Here is a 22,427-nt window from a genome sequence, read left to right as displayed (position 1 = left end):
AATTACACGCTCAAAAAGGAGCACAGAAAAAAAAAGTTGATTGCAGCTGCTGCTCCTCGCTCTTCTTCTCTCACAAAAGTGTTTAAATAAAATCCATAGATAGATAGATAGATACTTTATTGATCCCAGAGGGAAATTCAAGGCATCCAGCAGCTTACACATTAGACAAGACACACAAAAATAGGGTTAAGTAAATAAAAGAAAAATAGACTAATCAATAAAAGCTACCAACTAAAAATAAAAATAAAATTTGTGTGCAAGTGCAGCATCCAGTCTCAGAGAATATGACGGAGGAGTAAATGTAGTAGTGCAGTAGTGAGGAGGTAGCACAGATGTAAACAGTACACAATGTGAACAGTGTAGGTTGTGCAAAGAAGTAAGCAGTGTAAACAGTGTTGGTAGTGCAAAAGAAAGCAATAAAAGGTCAAACAGATGTCACAGGATTATTTCTTACTGAGATGGGAAGAGTTGAACAGTCTGATGGCCTGAAGGACAAAAGACTTCCTGAATCTGTCCGTGTGGCAGGACTGGGACAGCAGTCTGCCACTGAATGAGCTCCTCTTCCTGATGATGGCGCTGTGCAGAGGATGCTCAACATTGTCCATGATGGCCAGCAGTTCACTGAGGGTCCTTCTCTCTGCCACTGATGTTAGTGTCTCCAGCTGTGTTCCCAGCACTAAACCAGCTTTCCTCACCAGCCTGTCCAGTCGCCCGGCGTCCCTCCTCTTCATGCTGCTCCCCCAGCAGACCACCACAGAGAAGAGGACACTGGCTACACAGACTGGTAGAACATTTGCAAGAGTTTATGGCAGATCCTGAAGGACCCTAACCTCCTCAGGAAGTACAGTCTACTCTGTCCCTTCCTGTAGAGGGTGTCAGTATTGGCTGACCAATCCAACCTATTGTCCATAAGTGTCCCCAGATATTTGTAAGTCTGGACCACCTCCACATCGACCCCCTCAATGGAGACTGGCTGCAGAGTGGGCCCGGACCTTCTGAATAAATTATTATTATACCACCAAAGAGGATGCACCACCATTGCCCGGTGTGTCGCTCTGCTTTTGCTGCGAAAGTTTGCCCCAGTGCGTCATCAAATAGGAGGAGCTTCCATTCCGCTCGCCGGCTCTAGTTGTCAGTCAAGTCAACACGGAGGACCTTGATCACACGGAGCGAGTTGCTGTGCTCTTAATTGTTGTGGAAAGCTGACAAACGTCGCCAGCGGCGCCGTCCCTGGGTTCACAACATCCTCATGAGACGTTCCCAATTCGGGGAGTATCATTATTTGCTGCAGGAGCTGTGTCTGGATGACGACCGCTTTCAGTGGTCCTTCTGCCTCTATGGAACCCAGTTTGAGGACCTCCTGTCCCGTTCACGCGTGCACATGTAAACAATTAAAAAAAAAAACCTGCCCACTGCCGCTGCTGTTGCTCGCTCTCTGTCATAATTGCATTTATAAACCAGTCACCATTTGTTTTATTATACATCTGTGTAGTTAATAAATAAAATAATCTTCAGGGACGACTCGCTCGCGCGTGCACAGGTGAAAAAGAGAAAAAAAAAAACTGTCCGCTGTCGCTGCTGCGGGGCTGCTGCTTGCTCTTCCCCCAAAAACTCTGTCATAATTGTGAAATAAAGGACAAAAGTTACATAAGTGCTGCTCACAGACTGGCTACCAGAGACAGGACATGTTCATCTCCACGTCACTACATATCCAGTCCCTGATTGGTCATCGCAGCGCGACAAGATGAAAAAGTTCAGATTTTTCAACTTGGGGAGGAGGGCAACGTGACGCAACATCGCACCACAAATGCGCCAATCATTCAAAATCGCTTCATTCGCGTCCATCGCATGGCTTGGTGCCACAACGCGTCCTTCCATAGGTATTACATGGCAAGCTCTCGCCGCTGTCACTCACGTCATGCCCGGTGTGAATGTGGCTTAATAGTTGCAAGAATACATCTGCCTACAAAACAGCTGGATGAAAGAAAGAGACCGAAAGAGAAAGCAAGACAAGAAGCTCCGGGAGCAGGAAGAGAAAACTGAGAAAGTAACACCGCATAGACGATGGAGGCTGAGAATAATATTGCCAGAGTACCCTGGCAGTAGCCAAGATAATGAAGCCACTCCAGGGTCAAGCAGACAGAATACTTACTACCACAAGAAAAAGATCTTACAGAATTTGATGCCTCAAATGATGCCTCAATCAAGGGAGCAAAGAGCCAAAGCCATACAGTCTGTAATTCAATCTGCTTCACCAGCCTCTAAAAAAGTATATGCCATGCATGGAATACATGTAGCTGTCAACCCCCGTAAACGCTGCCTAACCAGTATGTTTGAGGTAATCACTTTTGATAAAGAAGTAGGGAGGAATCTTTCTAAAACATATGCTCTGAAGATCAGAAACAAGTGCAAAAACCTCAGTACGATGGCCATGTCCTGTAATATATCCAGAAGGAAGCTGTATCGTGACTTGAAAAAACAGATGGTAAAGGCTCCAACATCAAATAAGGCCAAGGCAGCAAGCAGCTGGATTGAAAAGATTCAGACCTTCTTTTTCCATGAGGACATCAGCAGAGCCGTGCCAGGCAAGACTGTGTCAGTTAGCTACAAGTGGCACAAAGCTAAATACATCATGAGCAAGACCGTTGAAGAGGCGTACAAGATTTTCAGACAGGAAAACCCAGCCTTCCCTTACGAGCTGACAATTTTCAAAAAAATATCGCCCAGCAAATGTGAGGATCCCAAAGATGAGTGATCAAATCCAGTGTGCCTGCCCAAAACACACCAATGTTGATAGAAAAATCATCGCCTGGAATAGCTGAATAAAAAGAAGGGTGGTCTTGTACTACCAAAACCAAAGGAGCTTGCTTTAAGAACTGTTTGCAGCATGTCAAAGATGGAATGTCTGTGATGTGTTGCATCACCTTTGGAAGAGGCATGGAAGGAAGCAGATAGGTTCAGAGAAAAGGTAGTTTGGTTCAGGTGGGAACATGTAAAGTCAACATGGAAGAACACCAAAGGAGAAGATACAGAAAAAACGAAGCAACAGCTGGTGAAAAAGGAGGGAACCCCCAGGGACCACTCAACATCTCAGAGTTGGACAATGTCAGGGCAGCTTTCGAGGAACTGTGAACACCCAAATATTGCAGCACTCCTAAGTCTGAAATTGGACACGTGAAAATTGTTTACATCATGTTGTTCTTGGCACTTATTTTTCAGTTTTGATTTGAACCTGCTATTTGTGACTTTTCTGGACTTTGACAAAAATTTTTTAAGATTTGTTGGTAAAAATTTGAAATACTACATACCTCAACGCACTGCTACTCGGAGGAATACCAGTAAGCAACTAGTGCTGTAGTCAGCCCGCCCTAGTTGGCTGTTGGCACTGATGTGTTTTAAGTGCCCTCTGTCCATGCTCCTATCCAATTCATTTAACAAGCATTCATGGGAAATGCTAGACATCACCTGTCTGACCAAGTATTGTTGGGGGGTTAAAACAGATCTGAGTGCATATTCTGTAGCTAAAGGCCAATAAACAGTGATATTCAGGTTATATACTTCAAAGTGCTATGAAATTGTACTGAATAGTATTGTCTCTAAGGCATGTCACTTATGTCACGTCCGTCACTCCTTGTGTCACGCCCGTCACACTGATGATTTGGTCCTCCTGGGTAAGAGCAGTGATCATCAGTGCATAAAAAAACAATATAGATGGTAAGTACTTGGTTGTAACAACAGACCTAAAGAGTTCATTTGTTATTCATCTCATGAAGAATCAAACTGCAAAAGCTTTTCTTAAATGCTTTGGTCTTCGGGGACAAATTTAAAAATTCAGGGTGTGGTGTGATGGGTTGCACCCTGAAAAGCTGTTCTATTCTTATTCATCTGAAAGCATCTAGCCCCCTCTGCCTGCAAATGCTTAGAAAAACAGTTGCATGTTGTACTTACTGAGTTACTGTGATGTTTATGGGGTGTGACGGACGTGACATAAAGTTCTGAAGCACCAACTTCAGCCATGGCATTTTCAAAAAGTCATAAAAATATTTACTTTTCATATTGATTTCTATGTATTTGATATTGTGTTAATTTAGAATCAAGAATCAGTTACTTGTTTGGAGATTAAAAAAAAATTAATATCCTACATTTTTACACAGTTGTTCCATTTTTTGTGACTTCGCTCCGCAAGAGTCAGGGGGTCTCGGACTGCCAAGCTTTTCTTTTTTTTTCTATTACTGGGCAGCAAACATTGTAAAACTTTTACATTGGATATATAAAAATAAACAGGGGATAGGATGGGTGGAAATGGAATTACCAAGTATCCCACTACCTATATTCACCTCCCCGCTGCCATATAGTCATAAGATAGAAATAATAAATCCAGTTGTTAAAGAGTCACTAAACATTTGGCTCCAGTTCAGGAGAGATTTTGGATTAAAACAGGCCAGTTTTTTTCTCGTAGCAAACAATCCCTTCTTCCCCCATCTGTGTTGGATAATGCATTTCAACATTGGCATAGAAATGCATTGACTTTTTTCAGTGACTTGTTTACAAATGACACATTGTCCTCATTTAAGACACTCAGGAAAGACCCCAACTTATGCAACACTCATTTTTTTTTAGATACCTTTAAATATGTAGTTTCACTCAGTGTTCCCCTCGTTTCCTTACCTGCCACCTAAAAGCCAATTAGAGAGCATCTTGGAGCTCGACCCCTTTGAGAAGAAACGGGTTTTGGCGATATACACTTTGATAAGGGGTTTAAATCAGATTTCCTGGGAGAAAACCAAAACTCCAGGGGAGAGTGATTAGGGGGTGGTGCTTTCAGAGGAGGTGCGGAGGGACAGCCTGTTTCGTGTACACACCTCTTCATTATGTGTACACCACGGATTGATTCAATTTAAGGTGCTCCATCTTCTCCATGACTCAAAGCACAAACTCTGCCTGAGGTGCAGTAACAACCCAGCTTCAGTCTTCGTGTTTTGGGCCTGCCCCTCTCTGAGCAGTTACTGGGACAGTATTTTTGATGTATTTTCTCATATGTGTAAAAAAGACCAGAGCTTCTGATTTCCACACAGCCATTTTTGGTGTAGCTTCCCCCCCAAATTGTAAGATCACAAACGTACAGGCGAATGCTTTGGCATTTGCTTCATTACTTGTCCGCAGACTGATACTCTTTAACTGGAAGGCAAAGAAACCCCCATCATTTCTACATGTATTTTTTTTGTTGTGTGAGAGTTCATTTAAAGCGTGAAAAGAGAAAAATGAAGTTTTAAAAAAAAAAAAATCCCACCTCTTATCAATATGTAATTTATCACAGCTGAAAGGTGCTGGAAAACCTTGAAAATGGACCTTGAAAGTGCTTGAAAATTGTCAGTGTGACCTTGAAAATGGTGTATGAACCCTAGCTAGCTTGGTGTGTGCAGCTGTCAAGGTTGCTAAGCAACACAGGGGAGGGGAGAGGAAACGTAACAACGCAACAGCAAAAAGCTCTGTGAGCTAGACGGTCTCATTTCAGAATGGATTGTTCCAGCCTGTGCTCTGTCGGAAGGGCTGAAACCTGAAGAGTTTTGTGGGATACGGACCTTAGACGAGTCCAAGCCCTGAAGTAGGACACAGCCAATAAAGGTCCTTGAATTATTTTAAATAGGGCAGCATAGTCTTGTTTGAACCCCTCCATGATATCGCGGGATTTGACCATATCTGGGGACAGATGGCACAAACACGGCAGAAAATCCCCAGGAGTACGGGAGTTTCAGCACAAACCATTCAGCCCGGCTCGGTAAACTTAACAGCATACTCGCCGTCACCTAGCGGACCTGCCTATTTAAAGTGGCTTCCGCTGAAACCCCCATCCTCCAAATGGTTTGTGCTGACACTCCCACACTCTGCCCGGGGATTAGTCTCTTCCCATAAACAGCATCCATTCTAACGGTAAAATGATATACTGTTTTGTTTTCAGCTACAGTTGCAAAAAGTGCAGTTTTTTTCAGTTCCCAGTGGAGAATCGAAAACAAAGCAAATGTGAGAGGTTGTGTCGCTAAGTGTTAGCTTCCACAGCTAACCAGAGTAGCTCCGTTCTCTCACCTGCACAACCGCTCGACATGTTTGATCTCCAGGTCATAAACAAACCGACCAAACACAACTATCAGCTTGTGTAGCCGCGGTGCTCTGATCAGTCATCTGTCTTTTATTATGAAATAATGCAGTGATAATCTGTGAACTGCAGCTAATAATGCACACACAGTGAAGGCAGGGCGGACCGATTTTTAGGGGGGACCGTTCACTTGGCAACACCGGGGTACAGCGGTGGCCAGCTGCAGCTTCACTGAGTTAAAAGTCCCACCATATACTGCTTCTACCTGTGCACCTAAAACAGGTGATTTGACTGATGATCTCATTGACCTGCCTGAAGAACTGAGCTGATTAGACTCAGCTGGTTTAGTGGGTGGATGCAGTCAGGCTTTTACTCACTGAAGCTGGGGTTTCCCACCGCTGCTAGGGTATATAGAGTGAGGCAAATAAGTATTTGATCTGCAGTCAATTTTGCAAGTTTTCCCACCTACAAAGAATGTAGAGGTTTGTCATTTTTTGTACGTACAGTAAAAATTACAGACCTCTTCATTCTTTGTAGGTGAGAAAACCTGCAAAATCGACAGTGGATCAGATACTTATTTGCCTCGCTGTAGGGAGAAAGATGCTGAGGATAGAGCCACCGGGCTGGAGACGTGGGAGGCCAAAGAGGAGGTTTATTGACATGGTGAGGGAGGACATGCAGATGGTTGGTGTGACAGGAAGATACAGAGATGGATGATTTACGGTGCCCCCTAACAGGAGCAGCTGGAAGCAGAAGAAGACTGTTATTAAAAGCACTTTTCTTTCCAATGCAGATGCTCAAAGCTCTTTACTTTAATAGTAACATTCACCAGACAAGGTGCCAATCTGTGCACTGAACAACCCAAGCTCAGCGCCACCTGGTGGTATTAGACATGAAAGATATCAAGCCTTTCCACATTTTTTCATCGGGCTGGGGTGTGGGAGATGAACCTTGGATGAGTTTGCTTCACTGACCTTTCCTGTGTTGGATTGGAAGCTTGTGACACAGTGATTGGTTGTCAGTTGTGTCAGTTTAATTTTTATTTTTTTTTTTCTGTTTGTAATAATGCAGTTTTCTGATCAATATGTGTGGACTTTGAATTGGTGTCCTAAATGTTAGACACTGGAAGGTGTTCCAGTGCACTGAAACACACCTCTGTCACTTTAAAAAAGTTACACTTCATGAAATCTTCTAAAAATATAATGCAATGCTAAAATACCCTTGACCATATGAGCATAAAATAAAAATAGGGAACAGAATGTGACCTTTTGATCTCTTAAAATTGATCAAGATTAGCCATCTTTGAACTTGTCCAAGGTCTGTGTCCCAAGAATGCTCCCTGTGAATTTGAAGACTGGCAGTAACAGGACTGGACTTGTGCTGAGCACAGACAGGCGGACGGATGGACGGATGCAAAGTCTTCACAATACCCGATGGCCATATTTTGGCCATGGGTAATAATTGTCGCTGTTCTCAGTGAGGGCCTGTCCTTTTTCACGTCTGATTTCACATCCTTTCTTGGTGTCTTTGATCAGTTTGGCTTCAGCAGTGTTCAGTTAAAAGGCTTTCATTGATTGTCGTCTGAGGTCAGCCAGAAAGAATGTGGCAGTCACAAACCTGCATTTCCAATGGAAGCAGATTGTGAAGCCTAGAACTCCTTCACTGTTGTCACAGGAGTCGTTTCTCAGTTGTCCCTTCTGAGCACCGCTGCAGTGTCCATATAGCCCCTGTCACACCGTGATGGCTCAAGCAAATAGTTCTCCCACTTAGAAATCATGGAGGGGTCTGAAATTTTCATCTTAGGTGCATGTCCACTGTGAGAGACATAATCTTAAAAAAAAAGAAAAAATCTGGAAATCACACTGTATGATTTTTTTAAATAATTTATTTGTATGTTACTGCTGCAAATAAGTATTTGACTCCCTACCCACCAGCAAGAATTCTGTCTCTCACAGACCAGTTAATTTTTCTTTAAGAAGCCCTCTTATTCTGCACTCTTTACCTGTATTAATTGCACCTGTTTGAACTTGTTACCTGTATAAAAGACACCTGTTCACACACTCAATCAATCACACTCCAACCTGTCCACCATAGCCAAGACCAAAGAGCTGTCTAAGGACACCAGGGACAAATTTGTAGACCTGCACAAGGCTGGGATGGACTACAGGACAACAGGCAAGCAGCTTGGTAGAAGACAACAACTGTTATGATTATTTATTAGAAAGTGGAAGAAACACACGATGACTGTCAGTCTCCCTCGGTCTGGGATTCCATGCAAGATCTCACTTTGTGGGGTAAGGATGATTCTGAGAAAGCTCAGAACTACACAGGAGGACCTGGTCAATGACCTGAAGAGAGGTGGGACCACAGTCACAAAGATTACATTAGTAACACATGATGCTGTTATGGTTTAGAATCCTGCAGGGCAGCAAGGTCCCCCTGCTCAAGCCAGCACATGTCCAGGCCCGTTTGAAGTTCACCAGTGACCATCTGGATGATCCAGAGGAGGCATGGGAGAAGGTCATGTGGTCAGATGAGACCAAAATAGAGCTTTTTGGAATCAGCTCCACTTACCATGTTTAGAGGATGAGAACAACAACAAGAAAATCATCCCAACTGTGAAGCATGGGGGTGGAAACATCATACTCTGGGGGTGCTCTTCTGCAAAGGGGACAGGACGACTGCACCATATTGAAGGGAGGATGGATAGAGTCATGTATTGCGAGATTTTGGCAAACAACCTCCTTCCCTCAGTAAGAGCACTGAAGATGGGTCATGGCTGAGTCGTCCAGCATGACAATGACCCCAAACACACAGCCAGGGCAACTAAGGAGGGGCTCCGTAAGAAGTGTTTCAAGGTCCTGGAGTGGCCTGGCTAGTCTCCAGACCAGAACTCAATAGAAAATCTTTGGAGGGAGCTGAAACTCCAAACCTGAAAGATTTGGAGAAGATCTGTATGGAGGAGTGGACCAAAATCCCTGCTGCAGTGTGCAAACCTGGTGAAAAACTACAGGAAACGTTTGACTTCTGTAATTGCAAACAAAGACTACTGTACCAAATATTAACATTGATTTTCACAGGTGTTCAAATACTTATTTGCAGCAGTAACATACAAATAAATGATTAAAAAAAATCATACATTGTGATTTCCGTTTTTTTTTTTTTAGATTATGTCTCTCACAGTGGACATGCACCTAAGATGAAAATTTCAGACCCCGCCGTGATTTCTAAGTGGGAGAACTTGGAAAATCGCAGGGTGTTCAAATACTTATTTTCCTCACTATATATACACTCAACAAAAATATAAATGCAACACTTTTGGTTTTGCTCCCATTTTGTATGAAATGAACTCAAAGATCTAAAACTTTTTCCACATACACAATATCACCATTTCCCTCAAATATTGTTCACAAACCAGTCTAAATCTGTGATAGTAAGCACTTCTCCTTTGCTGAGATAATCCATCCCACCTCACAGGTGTGCCATATCAAGATGCTGATTAGACACCATGATTAGTGCACAGGTGTGCCTTAGACTGTCCACAATAAAAGTCCACTCTGAAAGGTGCAGTTTTGTTTTATTGGGGGGGATACCAGTCAGTATCTGGTGTGACCACCATTTGCCTCATGCAGTGCAACACATCTCCTTCGCATAGAGTTGATCAGGTTGTCAGTTGTGGCCTGTGGAATGTTGGTCCACTCCTCTTCAATGGCTGTGCGAAGTTGCTGGATATTGGCAGGAACTGGTACACGCTGTCGTATACGCCGGTCCAGAGCATCCCAAACATGCTCAATGGGTGACGTGTCCGGTGAGTATGCCGGCCATGCAAGAACTGGGACATTTTCCGCTTCCAAGAATTGTGTACAGATCCTTGCAACATGGGGCCGTGCATTATCCTGCTGCAACATGAGGTGATGTTCTTGGATGTAGGGCACAACAATGGGCCTCAGGATCTCGTCACGGTATCTCTGTGCATTCAAAATGCCATCAATAAAATGCACCTGTGTTCTTCGTCCATAACAGACGCCTGCCCATACCATAACCCCACCGCCACCATGGGCCACTCGATCCACAACACTGACATCTGAAAACCGCTCACCCACACAACGCCACACACGCTGTCTGCCATCTGCCCTGGACAGTGTGAACCGGGATTCATCCGTGAAGAGAACACCTCTCCAACATGCCAAACGCCAGCGAATGTGAGCATTTGCCCACTCAAGTCGGTTACGACGACGAACTGGAGTCAGGTCGAGACCCCGATGAGGACGACGAGCATGCAGATGAGCTTCCCTGAGACGGTTTCTGACAGTTTGTGCAGAAATTCTTTGGTTATGCAAACCGATTGTTTCAGCAGCTGTCCGAGTGGCTGGTCTCAGACGATCTTGGAGGTGAACATGCTGGATGTGGAGGTCCTGGGCTGGTGTGGTTACACGTGGTCTGCGGTTGTGAGGCTGGTTGGATGTACTGCCAAATTCTCTGAAACACCATTGGAGACGGCTTATGGTAGAGAAATGAACATTCAATATACGAGCAACAGCTCTGGTTGACATTCCTGCTGTCAGCATGCCAATTGCACGCTCCCTCAAATCTTGCGACATTTGTGGCATTGTGCTGTGTGATAAAACTGCACCTTTCAGAGTGGCCTTTTATTGTGGGCAGTCTAAGGCACACCTGTGCACTAATCATGGTGTCTAATCAGCATCTTGGTATGGCACACCTGTGAGGTGGGATAGATTATCTCAGCAAAGGAGAAGTGCTCACTATCACCGATTTAGACTGGTTTGTGAACAATATTTGAGGGAAATGGTGATATTGTGTATGTGGAAAAAGTTTTAGATCTTTGAGTTCATCTCATACAAAATGGGAGCAAAACCAAAAGTGTTGCGTTTATATGTTTGTTGAGTGTGTGTGTGTGTGTGTGTGTATATATATATATATATATATATATATATATATATATATATATATATATATATATATATATAGCATCATTGACTTCCTGCCTCCTGAAGGAGCTTTCTCTGTTTATCCAATAGTTCTGTTAGGAAATATTATTTAGTTTTTTTTTTTTTGTTATAATTTTGCAAAAATCTAAAACAAACAACAAAACAAACAAAAAAACAAAAACCTTTTTTCACAATATCATTATGGGGTATTGTGTGTAGAATTTTGAGGGAAAAATAAGGCTGGAATAAGGCTTATGTAACATAACAAAATGTGAAGTGCTGTGAATATTTTCCAGATGCACTGCATCGCTTGAAATCAGGAAAATCATTCTGCTGAGTATAGCTCTCTGGGTTGCCAGTGAAAATGTGACATCACCTGTCCATCTATGTGAGCCCCAAATCCACTGGAGACCGACAGATTTATTAGCCACCAGAGAAATGAACGTCCATCACTTATCAGTTCACTCAGTCTTTCGTAGTGTGACCCCACCTTATGGTGCCGTACTGTACCAGATTTTTAATGACACTAGGAAATGTCCAGTCACTTCCTCCAACTTGTCTGTTATTTTAATTTGACACTTTAACAATTGTCAAATTATCAAATAATGAATATATGTAATGTTGTGATGGGTGTGAGTATTTTTCATCGGTTTGCACAGTAATGTGCAAATTATGTGCAATTTTTATACACACATGTCCTCATGGAATGATTTTGAAAAAAATATATATTTATCTTAAATATGAAGAAAATGTATTAAATATTAGATATGAAGCAGTTTTTCACTTTTAAAAAGTTTTAGCTGTGAACCGTGAGTGAGTGAGTGAGTGAGTGAGTGAGTGAGTGAGTGAGTGAGTGATCATCACACTGCACTCACCTGCTTCTCCATTCCTGACATACATGTCCTCCAACTGAAATAAAGATCTTTAACTCTCCTCCTCACAGTAACGGCTCTTCTCTTCAAAATGGAGGAGGCCAACATCGCCAGTAGAGCAAAAGCACAAGAGTTTATCCAGGCAACCAGTCAGGTGAGAGAGACACCGTGTGACACTAACCACCGAGTACGAGTCGAGGCTGACTTGAGCTTCTGTGTACACAGTTTGGTCAGCAGCTACTTTTTTCCTCTTAAAAAGAATCTCTTTATTCTTCACACTGTCACGATTTGGATCCATTAAATCTCAAGCTGACACAGAGTGCACTTGAATTGATTTCAGCATTTCATCCTGTGTGGTTGGTATCTGACATACCTCAAGTGATGGTTGGACTGCAGTTGCATGTCACACGAGCGCCATGAGGACTCATGTTTTTGGGCTGTGATGAAGCCCAGCCTGGAGATGAGAATCTGCTGCTTTAGTGTGCAGAGCAAACACACAAAACAGTCTTTGTTGTGGTACATAACGAAAAGCACCAGACCTCCACATTGGTTGGAAGTTAAAAACCAAGCTCCTCTTTTACAGTGTTGTATCCAGAAGTAAATCGGAGCTCTTGCTCAAACTCTGAACATTTATGCAGAGTAGGGTAATTCAGCGGTGCTTTTCATGAAAATAATTGATAAAATTTATAAATTTACAGTTCATGGTCCATTTATGCTTTTGTGCATTTCTAAAAGTAAGAATAATTAAAGAATTCAGAGCATTTAATTATTTTTAATCTTTAAAATGTCCATTCTCTTTCTTGAAAATGCATGAAATATTTATAATAATATTTACACAATTTTACAGGTAAACGTGCATCTCAAAAAGTTTGAATACATTTTTTGTCTTATTTCAAAAAATGGAAACATTGTAGTCTCATTGCATCTAAATTAAAATGTTTGGAGCAATTTTTAACATTTTAGTCATGTCAATCATTGCGGTCTACCTTTCAAAAAAAAGAAAAAGTGTCTCAAAATAATTAGAATATGTCATTTGAAGTTTGAATAAGTCACTTTCTGCAGTAATCTGTAAATACCTTGAATCTCTGTCTGGATAAGTTCATATAACTACAATCATCAGGAAGATTACCAACTTGACAATTGTCCAGAAGATGCTCTTTGACATCATTCACAAGGAAGGTCAACCACAGAACATCATTGTTGAAAGGGCTGACTGTTCAGACTGCTGGATCAAAGCATGTTCATGGAAAGTTGACTTAAAAGGAAACGTGGTTGGAAAAGGTGCTCAAGCAACAGGGATGACCATAACCTTCAGAAGATTGTCAAGCAAAGCTGATTCAAGAACTTGTCGGAGCTTCGCAAGGAGTGGACTGAGGCAGGAATCAGTGCATGAAGAGTCACCGTACGCAGACATGTCCAGGAAATGGACTACATATGTCGCAGTCCTAGTGAACCAGAGACTATGTCAGAAGCATCTTATCCAGGATAAGTAGAAAAATAACTGGACCATTGCTCAGCAGCCCAAAGTCCTCTTTTCAGATGAAAGTAGACTTTGCATTTCATCTGGAAATTAAGGACCCAGAATCTAGCAGGACTTGCCTACAGTACCAAAACTACTAGTAACTGGTTTGCCGACCATGAACTTACTGGACTTGAGTGGCCCCATAGACAGTACCTCATATATTCTCTACGGGGTATTGTCAAGAGGAAGACATCAGACCAGTAATCCAAAGTTCCAGGTTGGCTGGTCGGAAGTAAGCAACCTGGACTTCCAGGACACCTCAACAGTGCAATGGGTTTAGTGCCTCCCTCCCAGGCTGCACTGGTTTAGGAATTTGTTGAAAATACTGAGTGTATAAATCAACATAGTTTTCAGAAGTTAGACATTTATGTATGATAAATCCTGAAATGTTGCCTTCTGAGAATCCTGTTTTTGCATTTGGATGTTTCTGGCAGATGTTTCATCTGCAGAAGTAAAGTGGACATGGGTGACCGTAGTTGAAAGGGTTGATGTGGATCACACAAGAACCCTAAAGGCCTTGTCACACCATGACGATTTAAGCATATTTAAAAAAAATGCTGGCATAAGGCTAATAGGTTAAGGGTTTTTTTTTGTTTGTTTGTTTTTTTTTTTAGTTAAGAGCACATTGAAGCTCGCTGATGTACGTCCTAATATGCTGAGCTCCTTGAAATATTTTGGCCATGCTGAAAATTTTCAATCAGTGCCAGCGTGTGACTCGTACGTCCCGCACATGTGGAACATAAGTTGTAGGTACATTTTGTGATTGTTGGCACACGTTTCCTGTAATTTACTCATAAGTCTAAATGCATCCATTAATGCTGAAACCTGCAGTGCTCGTGCTGACTTTCATTCACACATGCAGTAAATCTGACCTGTTCATTTCAGTCCATTTCACCATCACAGGCTGACAGACACATATCCACGTAAAGCTCCTGATTTTCGAAAACGACATGCCGTTTTAAAGCAAGGGTCGGGGACAGGTCTCTCACCGTTGTCTTGGCCTACGGGCCGAGCAGCAGTGCAGAGTACCCAACCTTCCTGGAGTCCCTGGGAGGGGTACTAGATAGCGCTCCGACTGGGGACTCCATTGTTCTCCTGGGGGATTTCAACGCCCACGTGGGCGGCGACAGTGAGACCTGGAGGGGGGTGATTGGGAAGCACGGCCTCCCCGATCTGAACCCGAGTGGTGTTCAGTTGTTGGACTTCTGTGCCAGTCACAGTTTGTCCATCATGAACACCATGTTCGAGCACAAGGGTGTCCATAAGTGCACGTGGCACCAGGACACCCTGAGCCGGAGGTCGATGATCGACTTTGTAGTCGTATCATCTGACCTTCGGCCACGTGTCTCGGACACTCGAGTGAAGAGAGGGGCAGAGCTGTCGACTGATCACCACCTGGTGGTGAGTTGGATCCGCTGGGAGGGTAGGAAGCCGGTCAGACCTGGCAGGCCCAAACGTATCGTGAGGGTCTGCTGGGAACGCCTGGCAGAACCCTCTGTCAGCGAGGTCTTCAACTCCCACCTCCAGGAGAGCTTCTCCTAGATCCCCGGGGAGGTTGGAGACAATGAGTCCGAGTGGACCATGTTCTCCACCTCCATTGTCGATGCGGCTGCTCGTAGCTGTGGTCGCAAGGTCTCTGGTGCCTGTCGCGGCGGCAATCCCCGAACCCGGTGGTGGACACCGGAAGTAAGGGATGCTGTCAAGCTGAAGAAGGAGTCCTACTTATCTTTGTTGGTAGGTGGGACCCCAGAGGCAGCTGACAGGTACCGGCAGGCCAAGCGTGCCGCAGCCTGTGCAGTCGCAGAGGCAAAGACTCAGGTCTGGGAGGAGTTCGGGGAGGCTATGGAGGAGGACTATCGGTCGGCCTCGAAGAGATTCTGGCAAACCGTCCGACGCCTCAGGAGGCGGACGCAGCTCTCCTCCAGCACTGTTTATGGTGCGGGTGGGGAGCTGTTGACCCTGACTGGGGATGTTGTTGGGCAGTGGAAGGAGTACTTCGAGGATCTCCTCAATCCCATCGTCACGTCTTCCGAAGAGGAAGCAGAGACTGGGGACTCAGAGGCGGACTCATCCATTACCCAGGCAGAAGTCACGGAGGTGGTTAGAAAGCTCCTCGGTGGCAAGGCTCCTGGGGTGGATGAAATCCGTCCTGAGTACCTTAAGTCTCTGGATGTTGTGGGGCTGTCTTGGCTGACACGCCTCTGCAACATCACGTGGCGATCAGGGACAGTGCCTCTGGATTGGCAGACCGGGGTGGTGGTCCCTCTGTTTAAGAAGGGGGACCGGAGGGTGTGTTCCAACTATAGGGGGATCACACTCCTCAGCCTCCCCGGTAAGGTCTATTCCAGAGTACTGGAGAGGAGAATTCGACCGATGGTCAAACCTCGGATTCAAGAGGAGCAGTGTGGTTTTTGTCCTGGTCGCGGCACACTGGACCAGCTCTACATGCTCCATCGGGTGCTCAAGGGTTCATGGGAGTTTGCCCAACCAGTCCACATGTGTTTTGTGGATCTGGAGAAGACCGCAGCAGGAGCTTGGTTCGCATTGCCGGTAGTAAGTCAAACCTGTTTCCAGTGCACGTTGGCCTCCGCCAGGGCTTACAGAACATGACTTACAGAACAGTGAAAGTCCCTCATCCTTCAGGAGTGGGCCAAGGCTAAAAGAAAAGTGGTTTCTGTTGTTGGTCACCAAAGACAGAAAAACAGAAAAACATCCAAAATAAACCGCAAAATTGAATTGTGTGGAGGGACATACGAGCACAGCGGCCATCATATCATTAAGTCATCTTATTTGCTCGTATCTGCAATTGTCTGCAACACTGCATGCAGTAGGGGAGATTGGGGTGTGTTGTCATAGTGCTTATTACACCCACACTAGAGAGCGCTGTGGCATTATGTTGATGGTAAACATTTGGCCTAATATTGACAATTGGTTATTGTGTGGAACTTGAGGTAGAGATTTTTTTAATTTTTATGGGTCAGCATAATTTATCATCAGCTTTTGCATTAAAAGCTTTATAGCAGGGCTCTTCAACTGATTCCAGAAAGAGCCTCTACATTCTCTCTAGGTTTGGAGAGATGGATTCCCTAATTTAGTCATTGAAAAGCATGGAGTTGAACGTTGACAATTTATTGTCACAGAACCAAAGAAATTTTCCAGTGTTATAAAAATAAGATACAAAAAATGAGCTTTTTCATAAAAAAAAATAAAAAATACAACCCCAATTCCAATGAAGTTGGGACGTTGTGTAAAATGTAAATAAAAACAGAATACAATGATTTGCAAATCCTCTTCAACCTATATTCAATTGAACACACCGCAAAGACACGATATTTAATGTTCAAACTGATAAATTTTATTGTTTTTGTGGAAATATTTGCTCATTTTGAAATGGATGCCTGCAACACGTTTCAAAAAAGTTGGGACAGTGGCAAGGGCACAATTTAGAACTAGAAATTGGGGGGGACAAAGTGCGAGGCCCACAGAAGCCAATGGTTTCTAGATACGCTCAGATGCATTCTGAGCATCCAGAACAGTCATTTTAATGTTTTGAGACCATAAAGTGGACACCATTTGACTTATGCAGTCTGAAACCGTGGATATAAGTACTTTATTCTGAGAATAGCCAGCATTGATTTTATTAACATCCTGGTGTAAATAAGGTATCACCACATGTGTAGAACTCAAAAAGAATGATAGGTTGAGTTTTCATTAAAAAAAACAACTGCAGTAAAATGTATTCATAAATATGAAAGAACAGGCTCTTAATAATTATTAACTATCGCATACTGTATTTTTTTCTCAAGATTTGTTTATGCATAAGTTTGAAAAAACAACAGATCATAAGTTTAGGATAAATTACTTATGAATTTAATTTTCGAAGTGGCACTAATGACAACACTCATACTGAACATAATTTCACTTGCATAGACTGATTTTGGAGATCAAGCAATAATTGCAGATGGGCTTTCTGAGGTCCCAGATAGCTTTTCTGATTTCCTTTTCTAACTTTCAGAATTTAGTAAATTAGCATATGGTTCATTGATATTTATGTGTAGACACTAGTCCCTAGAGGCACTATTTTTGGTTTAAAATCTGGGCAAATGCAATCCCAGAAAATTCTGAATGTGACAAACAAGAAGCACGTGTTGGAAACAACTCAATGCTGCTAAAAATACAAACTTTCAGAAACAAAGATACTGTTCTGACATGGTTTTGCAAATAAGACTGGCATAGTATGTTTAAAGTACACACATACATGTCAGAAGGTGGGGGGGGACATACCATATTCTGTCCCCCTGGTTGAAAAGGGGGGGGGACATGTCTCCCCTATCCCCCACCAAATTGCGCCCATGGACAGTGGTATGTTTACCACTGTGTTACATCACCTTTCCTTCTAACAAAACTCAGTAAGTGTTTGGGAACTGAGGACACTAATTGTTGAAGCTTTGTAGGTGGAATTCTTCCCCATTCTTGCTTGATGTACGACTTCAGTTGTTCAACAGTCTGAGGTCTCCATTGTCGTATTTTGCGCTTCATAATGCGCCGCACGTTTTCAATGGGTGACAGGTCTGGACTGCAGCCAGGCCAGTCTAGTACCCACACTCTTTTACTATGAAGCCACGCTATTGTAACACGTGTAGAATGTGGCTTGGCATTGTCTTGCTGAAATAAGCAGGGACGTCCCTGAAAAAGACGTTGCTTGGATGGCAGCATGTGTTGCTCCAAAACCTGGATGTACCTTTCAGCATTGATGGTGCCATCACAGATGTGTAAGTTGCCCGTGCCATGGGCACTAATCACAGATACTGGCTTTTGAACTTGCACTGGTAACAATCTGGATGGTCTTTTTCCTCTTTTGTCCAGAGGACACGATGTCCATGATTTCCAAAAACAATCTGAAATGTGGACTCATCAGACCACAGCACACTTTTCCACTTTGCGTCTGTCCATTTCAAATGAGCTCGGGCCCAGAGAAGATGGCGGCGTTTCTGGATGTTGTTCATGTTTGGCTTTCACTTTGCATGGTAGAGTTTTAATGTGCACTTCTACAACCCCTGGCAATAATTATGGAATCACCGGCCTCTGAGGATGTTCATTCAGTTGTTTAATTTTGTAGAAAAAAAGCAGATCACAGACATGACACAAAACTAAAGTCATTTCAAATGGCAACTATCTGGCTTTAAGAAACACTATAAGAAATCAGGAAAAAAAATTGTGGCAGTCGGTAACGGTTACTTTTTTAGATCAAGCAGAGGGAAAAAAATATGGACTCACTCAATTCTGAGGAATAAATTATGGAATCACCCTGTAAATTTTCATCACCAAAACTAACACCTGCATCAAATCAGATCTGCTCGTTAGTCTGCATCTAAAAAGGAGTGATCACACCTTGGAGAGCTGTTGCACCAAGTGGACTGACATGAATCATGGCTCCAACATGAGAGATGTCAATTGAAACAAAGGAGAGGATTATCAAACTCGTAAAAGAGGGTAAATCATCACGCAATGTTGCAAAAGATGTTGGTTGTTCACAGTCAGCTGTGTCTAAACTCTGGACCAAATACAAACAACATGGGAAGGTTGTTAAAGGCAAACATACTGGTAGACCAAGGAAGACATCAAAGTGTCAAGACAGAAAACTTAAAGCAATATGTCTCAAAAATTGAAAATGTACAACAAAACAAATGAGGAACGAATGGGAAGAAACTGGAGTCAACGTCTGTGACCGAACTGTAAGAAACCGCCTAAAGGAAATGGGATTTACATACAGAAAAGCTAAACGAAAGCCATCATTAACACCTAAACAGAAAAAAAACAAGGTTACAATGGGCTAAGGAAAAGCAATCGTGGACTGTGGATGATTGGATGAAAGTCATACTCAGTGATGAATCTCGAATCTGCTTTGGGCAAGGTGATGATGCTGGAACTTTTGTTTGGTGCTGTTCCAATGAGATTTATAAAGATGACTGCCTGAAGAGAACATGTAAATTTCCACAGTCATTAATGATATGGGGCTGCATGTCAGGTAAAGGCACTGGGGAGATGGCTGTCATTACATCATCAATAAATGCACAAGTTTACGTTGATATTTTGGACACTTTTCTTATCCCATCAATTGGAAGGATGTTTGGCGATGATAAAATCATTTTTCAAGATGATAATGCATCTTGCCATAGAGCAAAAACTGTGAAAACAGTCCTTGCAAAAAGACACATAGGGTCAATGTCATGGCCTGCAAATAGTCCGGATCTTAATCCAATTGAAAATCTTTGGAAGTTGAAGAAAATGGTCCATGACAAGGCTCCAACCTGCAAAGCTGATCTGGCAACAGCAATCAGAGAAAGTTGGAGCCAGATTGATGAAGAGTACTGTTTGTCACTCATTAAGTCCATGCCTCAGAGACTGCAAGCTGTTATAAAAGCCAGAGGTGGTGCAACAAAACACTGATGTGTTGGAGCGTTCTTTTGTTTTTCATGATTCCATAATTTTTTCCTCAGAATTGAGTGATTATATATTTTTATCCCCTCTGCTTGGTCTAAAAAAGTAACCGTTGCTGACTGCCACAATTTTTTTTCCCGATTTCTTATAGTCTTTCTTAAAGCCAGAAAGTTGCCATTTGAAATGACTTTAGTTTTGTGTCATGTCTGCGATCTGCTTTTTTTCTACAAAATTAAACAACTGAATGAACATCCTCCGAGGCTGGTGATTCCATAATTTTTGCCAGGGGTTGTAGATGTAGCGACGAACTGTGTTAACTGAAAATGGTTTTCTGAAGTGTTCCTGAGCCCACGCTGTAAGATCCTTTACACAATGATGTCGGCTTTTAATACAGTGCCACCTGAGGGATCAAAGGTCATGGGCATTCAGTGTTCGTTTCGGCGTAGAAAGTTCTCCAGATTCTCTGAATCTTCTGATTATATTATGGACTGTAGATGATGGAATCCCTAAATTCATTGCAATTGAATGTTGAGAAACATTGTTCTGTTGGACTATTTTTTCACACAGTTGTTCACAGAGTAGTGATCCTAATCCCATCTTTGTTTGTGAACAGCTAAAACTTTTGGGGATGCTCCTTTTATATCCAATCATGACACTCACCTGTTTCCAATTAGGTGTTCCATGAGCATTCGTCAACTTTCCCAGTCTTTTGTTGCCCCATCCCAACTTCTTTGAAATGTGTTGCAGGCATCCATTCCAAAATGAGCAAAAATTTGCACAAAAACAATAAAGTTTATCAGTTGAGCATTAAATATCGTGTCTTTGTGGTGTATTCAATTGAATATAGGTTGAAGAGGATTTGCAAGTCATTGTATTCTGTTTTTATTTACATTTTATACAACGTCCCACCTTCATTGGAGTTGGGGTTGTATGAAAAAAGGAAAAAAGTGTCCCTTCTTTAGGATTCAGTTCAGTTATGTTTCACACGTCTGTGTGATCAATGCTACTACCCGGGTAGGTTTTTATTTTTCTGGTTCTTATCTGTATTAGACTGAAGTGAGATGAGGTCTGGGTTTTTCCGGAGTGGATCCCACGGCTGGCTACTCCGTGCACCGTTCTGTCTGTATTCATCGTCCTTCCTGGCTCATCACCGAATCTCCAGGGTTTGGAATCTGAATCAGTTCCAGCAATACAAAAAAAAAAAAACAGTCTGCACATAGAGTGCAGAAAATGTAACTATTACTCTTTGTTCAGTCCTATCCTTGTTCTCTTCACACTAAATATCATAAATATAACCAGATGCAGAATATATTGTTCAATCAATGTAAATGACCCTGTATGCATTTACAAAACAGTGCATTTTATCATGACTATTCATCATGGACATAAATCAACATAAATTCACTTACTTATACTCATTAAACACATTGATATTTTTAACCAGCTCTATCAATCAATTTGTATCTCTTAACTATAGCTTATCTTTTTTTTTTAACCACTTTAATGCAATGGACAGGGTAGCTACTACTCTTTTTATCTTAACCAATATTTAAACAACTCTAATGCAAAAGAACAAATTATGCACATTGCACTTTTTACAAAGCAATACTTATCTCAACTTGGCATTTTATGAACCCAGAAATGCATCACATGCTGTCTCTATTTCTCTCACTTAACTACAGTTGTAGCCCATTAGCTTAGTTAGACACCTGTTTCACTCACATTAAATATTAAGCCGCGTTCACACCGGGCGCGACGCGAGAGGCAGGTTGCCATGTAATCCCTATGGAAGGACACGTTGTGGCGCCAAGCCACGCAATGCAACGCGAACGAAGCGATGCGAATGAAGCGATGTGAATGAAGCGATTTTGAGTGATTGGTGCATTTGTGGCACGATATCGTGTCATGTCGCGTTGGCATCCTCCCCAAGTTGAAAAATCAGAACTTTTTCATCTTGTCGCGATGACCAATCGGGGACTGGATATGTAGTGACGTTGAGATGTCTGGAGTTTGACTAAGTTGGATGTGAACATGTCCTGTCTCTGGTAGCAGCCTGTGAGCAGGACTTATGTCCCTTTTGTCTTTTATTTCACAATTATGACAGTTTTGGGGGGAAGAGCAAGCAGCAGGGGCAGCGGACAGTTTAATTTTAATTCCACATGCGCGTGCGAGCGAATCATCCGTGAAGATTATTTTATTTATTAACTATACAGATGTATAATAAAACAAATGGTGACTGGTTTATAACACAATTATGACAGAGTTTGGGGGAGCAGAGAGAGAGAGACAGGGAGGGAGGGAGGGAGAGGGATAGGGGGAGAGAGAGAGAGAGAGAGAGGGAGGGAGGGAGGGAGAGGGAGAGAGAGAGAGAGAGAGAGACAGGGAGGGAGGGAGGGAGGGAGGGATAGGGAGAGAGAGAGAGAGAGACAGGGAGGGAGGGAGGGGAGAGGGATAGGGGGAGAGAGAGAGAGAGACAGGGAGAGAGGGAGGGAGGGAGGGGAGGGAGAGGGATAGGGGGAGAGAGAGAGAGAGACAGGGAGAGAGGGATT

The 22,427-nt window shown here is 42.9% G+C and overlaps 1 protein-coding gene across 3 annotated transcripts in view; it reads left to right on the top strand.

Moving 5' to 3' along the window:
* The window catches only part of scaf1 (SR-related CTD-associated factor 1), a 111,052-nt gene that overhangs the window by 35,287 nt on the left and 53,338 nt on the right, over positions 1-22,427 (top strand). For all 3 annotated transcript variants that reach the window (XM_034189597.1, XM_034189596.1, XM_034189595.1), the window contains exon 3: positions 11,987-12,069. In XM_034189597.1, coding sequence (XP_034045488.1) covers positions 11,987-12,069 — 83 coding nt within the window. The remainder of the gene's footprint in view (positions 1-11,986; positions 12,070-22,427) is intronic.

Source organism: Thalassophryne amazonica, chromosome 16 (assembly GCF_902500255.1).
Source record: "Thalassophryne amazonica chromosome 16, fThaAma1.1, whole genome shotgun sequence".
NCBI classification, from domain to species: domain Eukaryota; kingdom Metazoa; phylum Chordata; class Actinopteri; order Batrachoidiformes; family Batrachoididae; genus Thalassophryne; species Thalassophryne amazonica.
The sequence above is the reverse complement of the archived record's forward strand: the minus strand, read 5'-3'. Positions and strand labels throughout refer to the sequence as shown.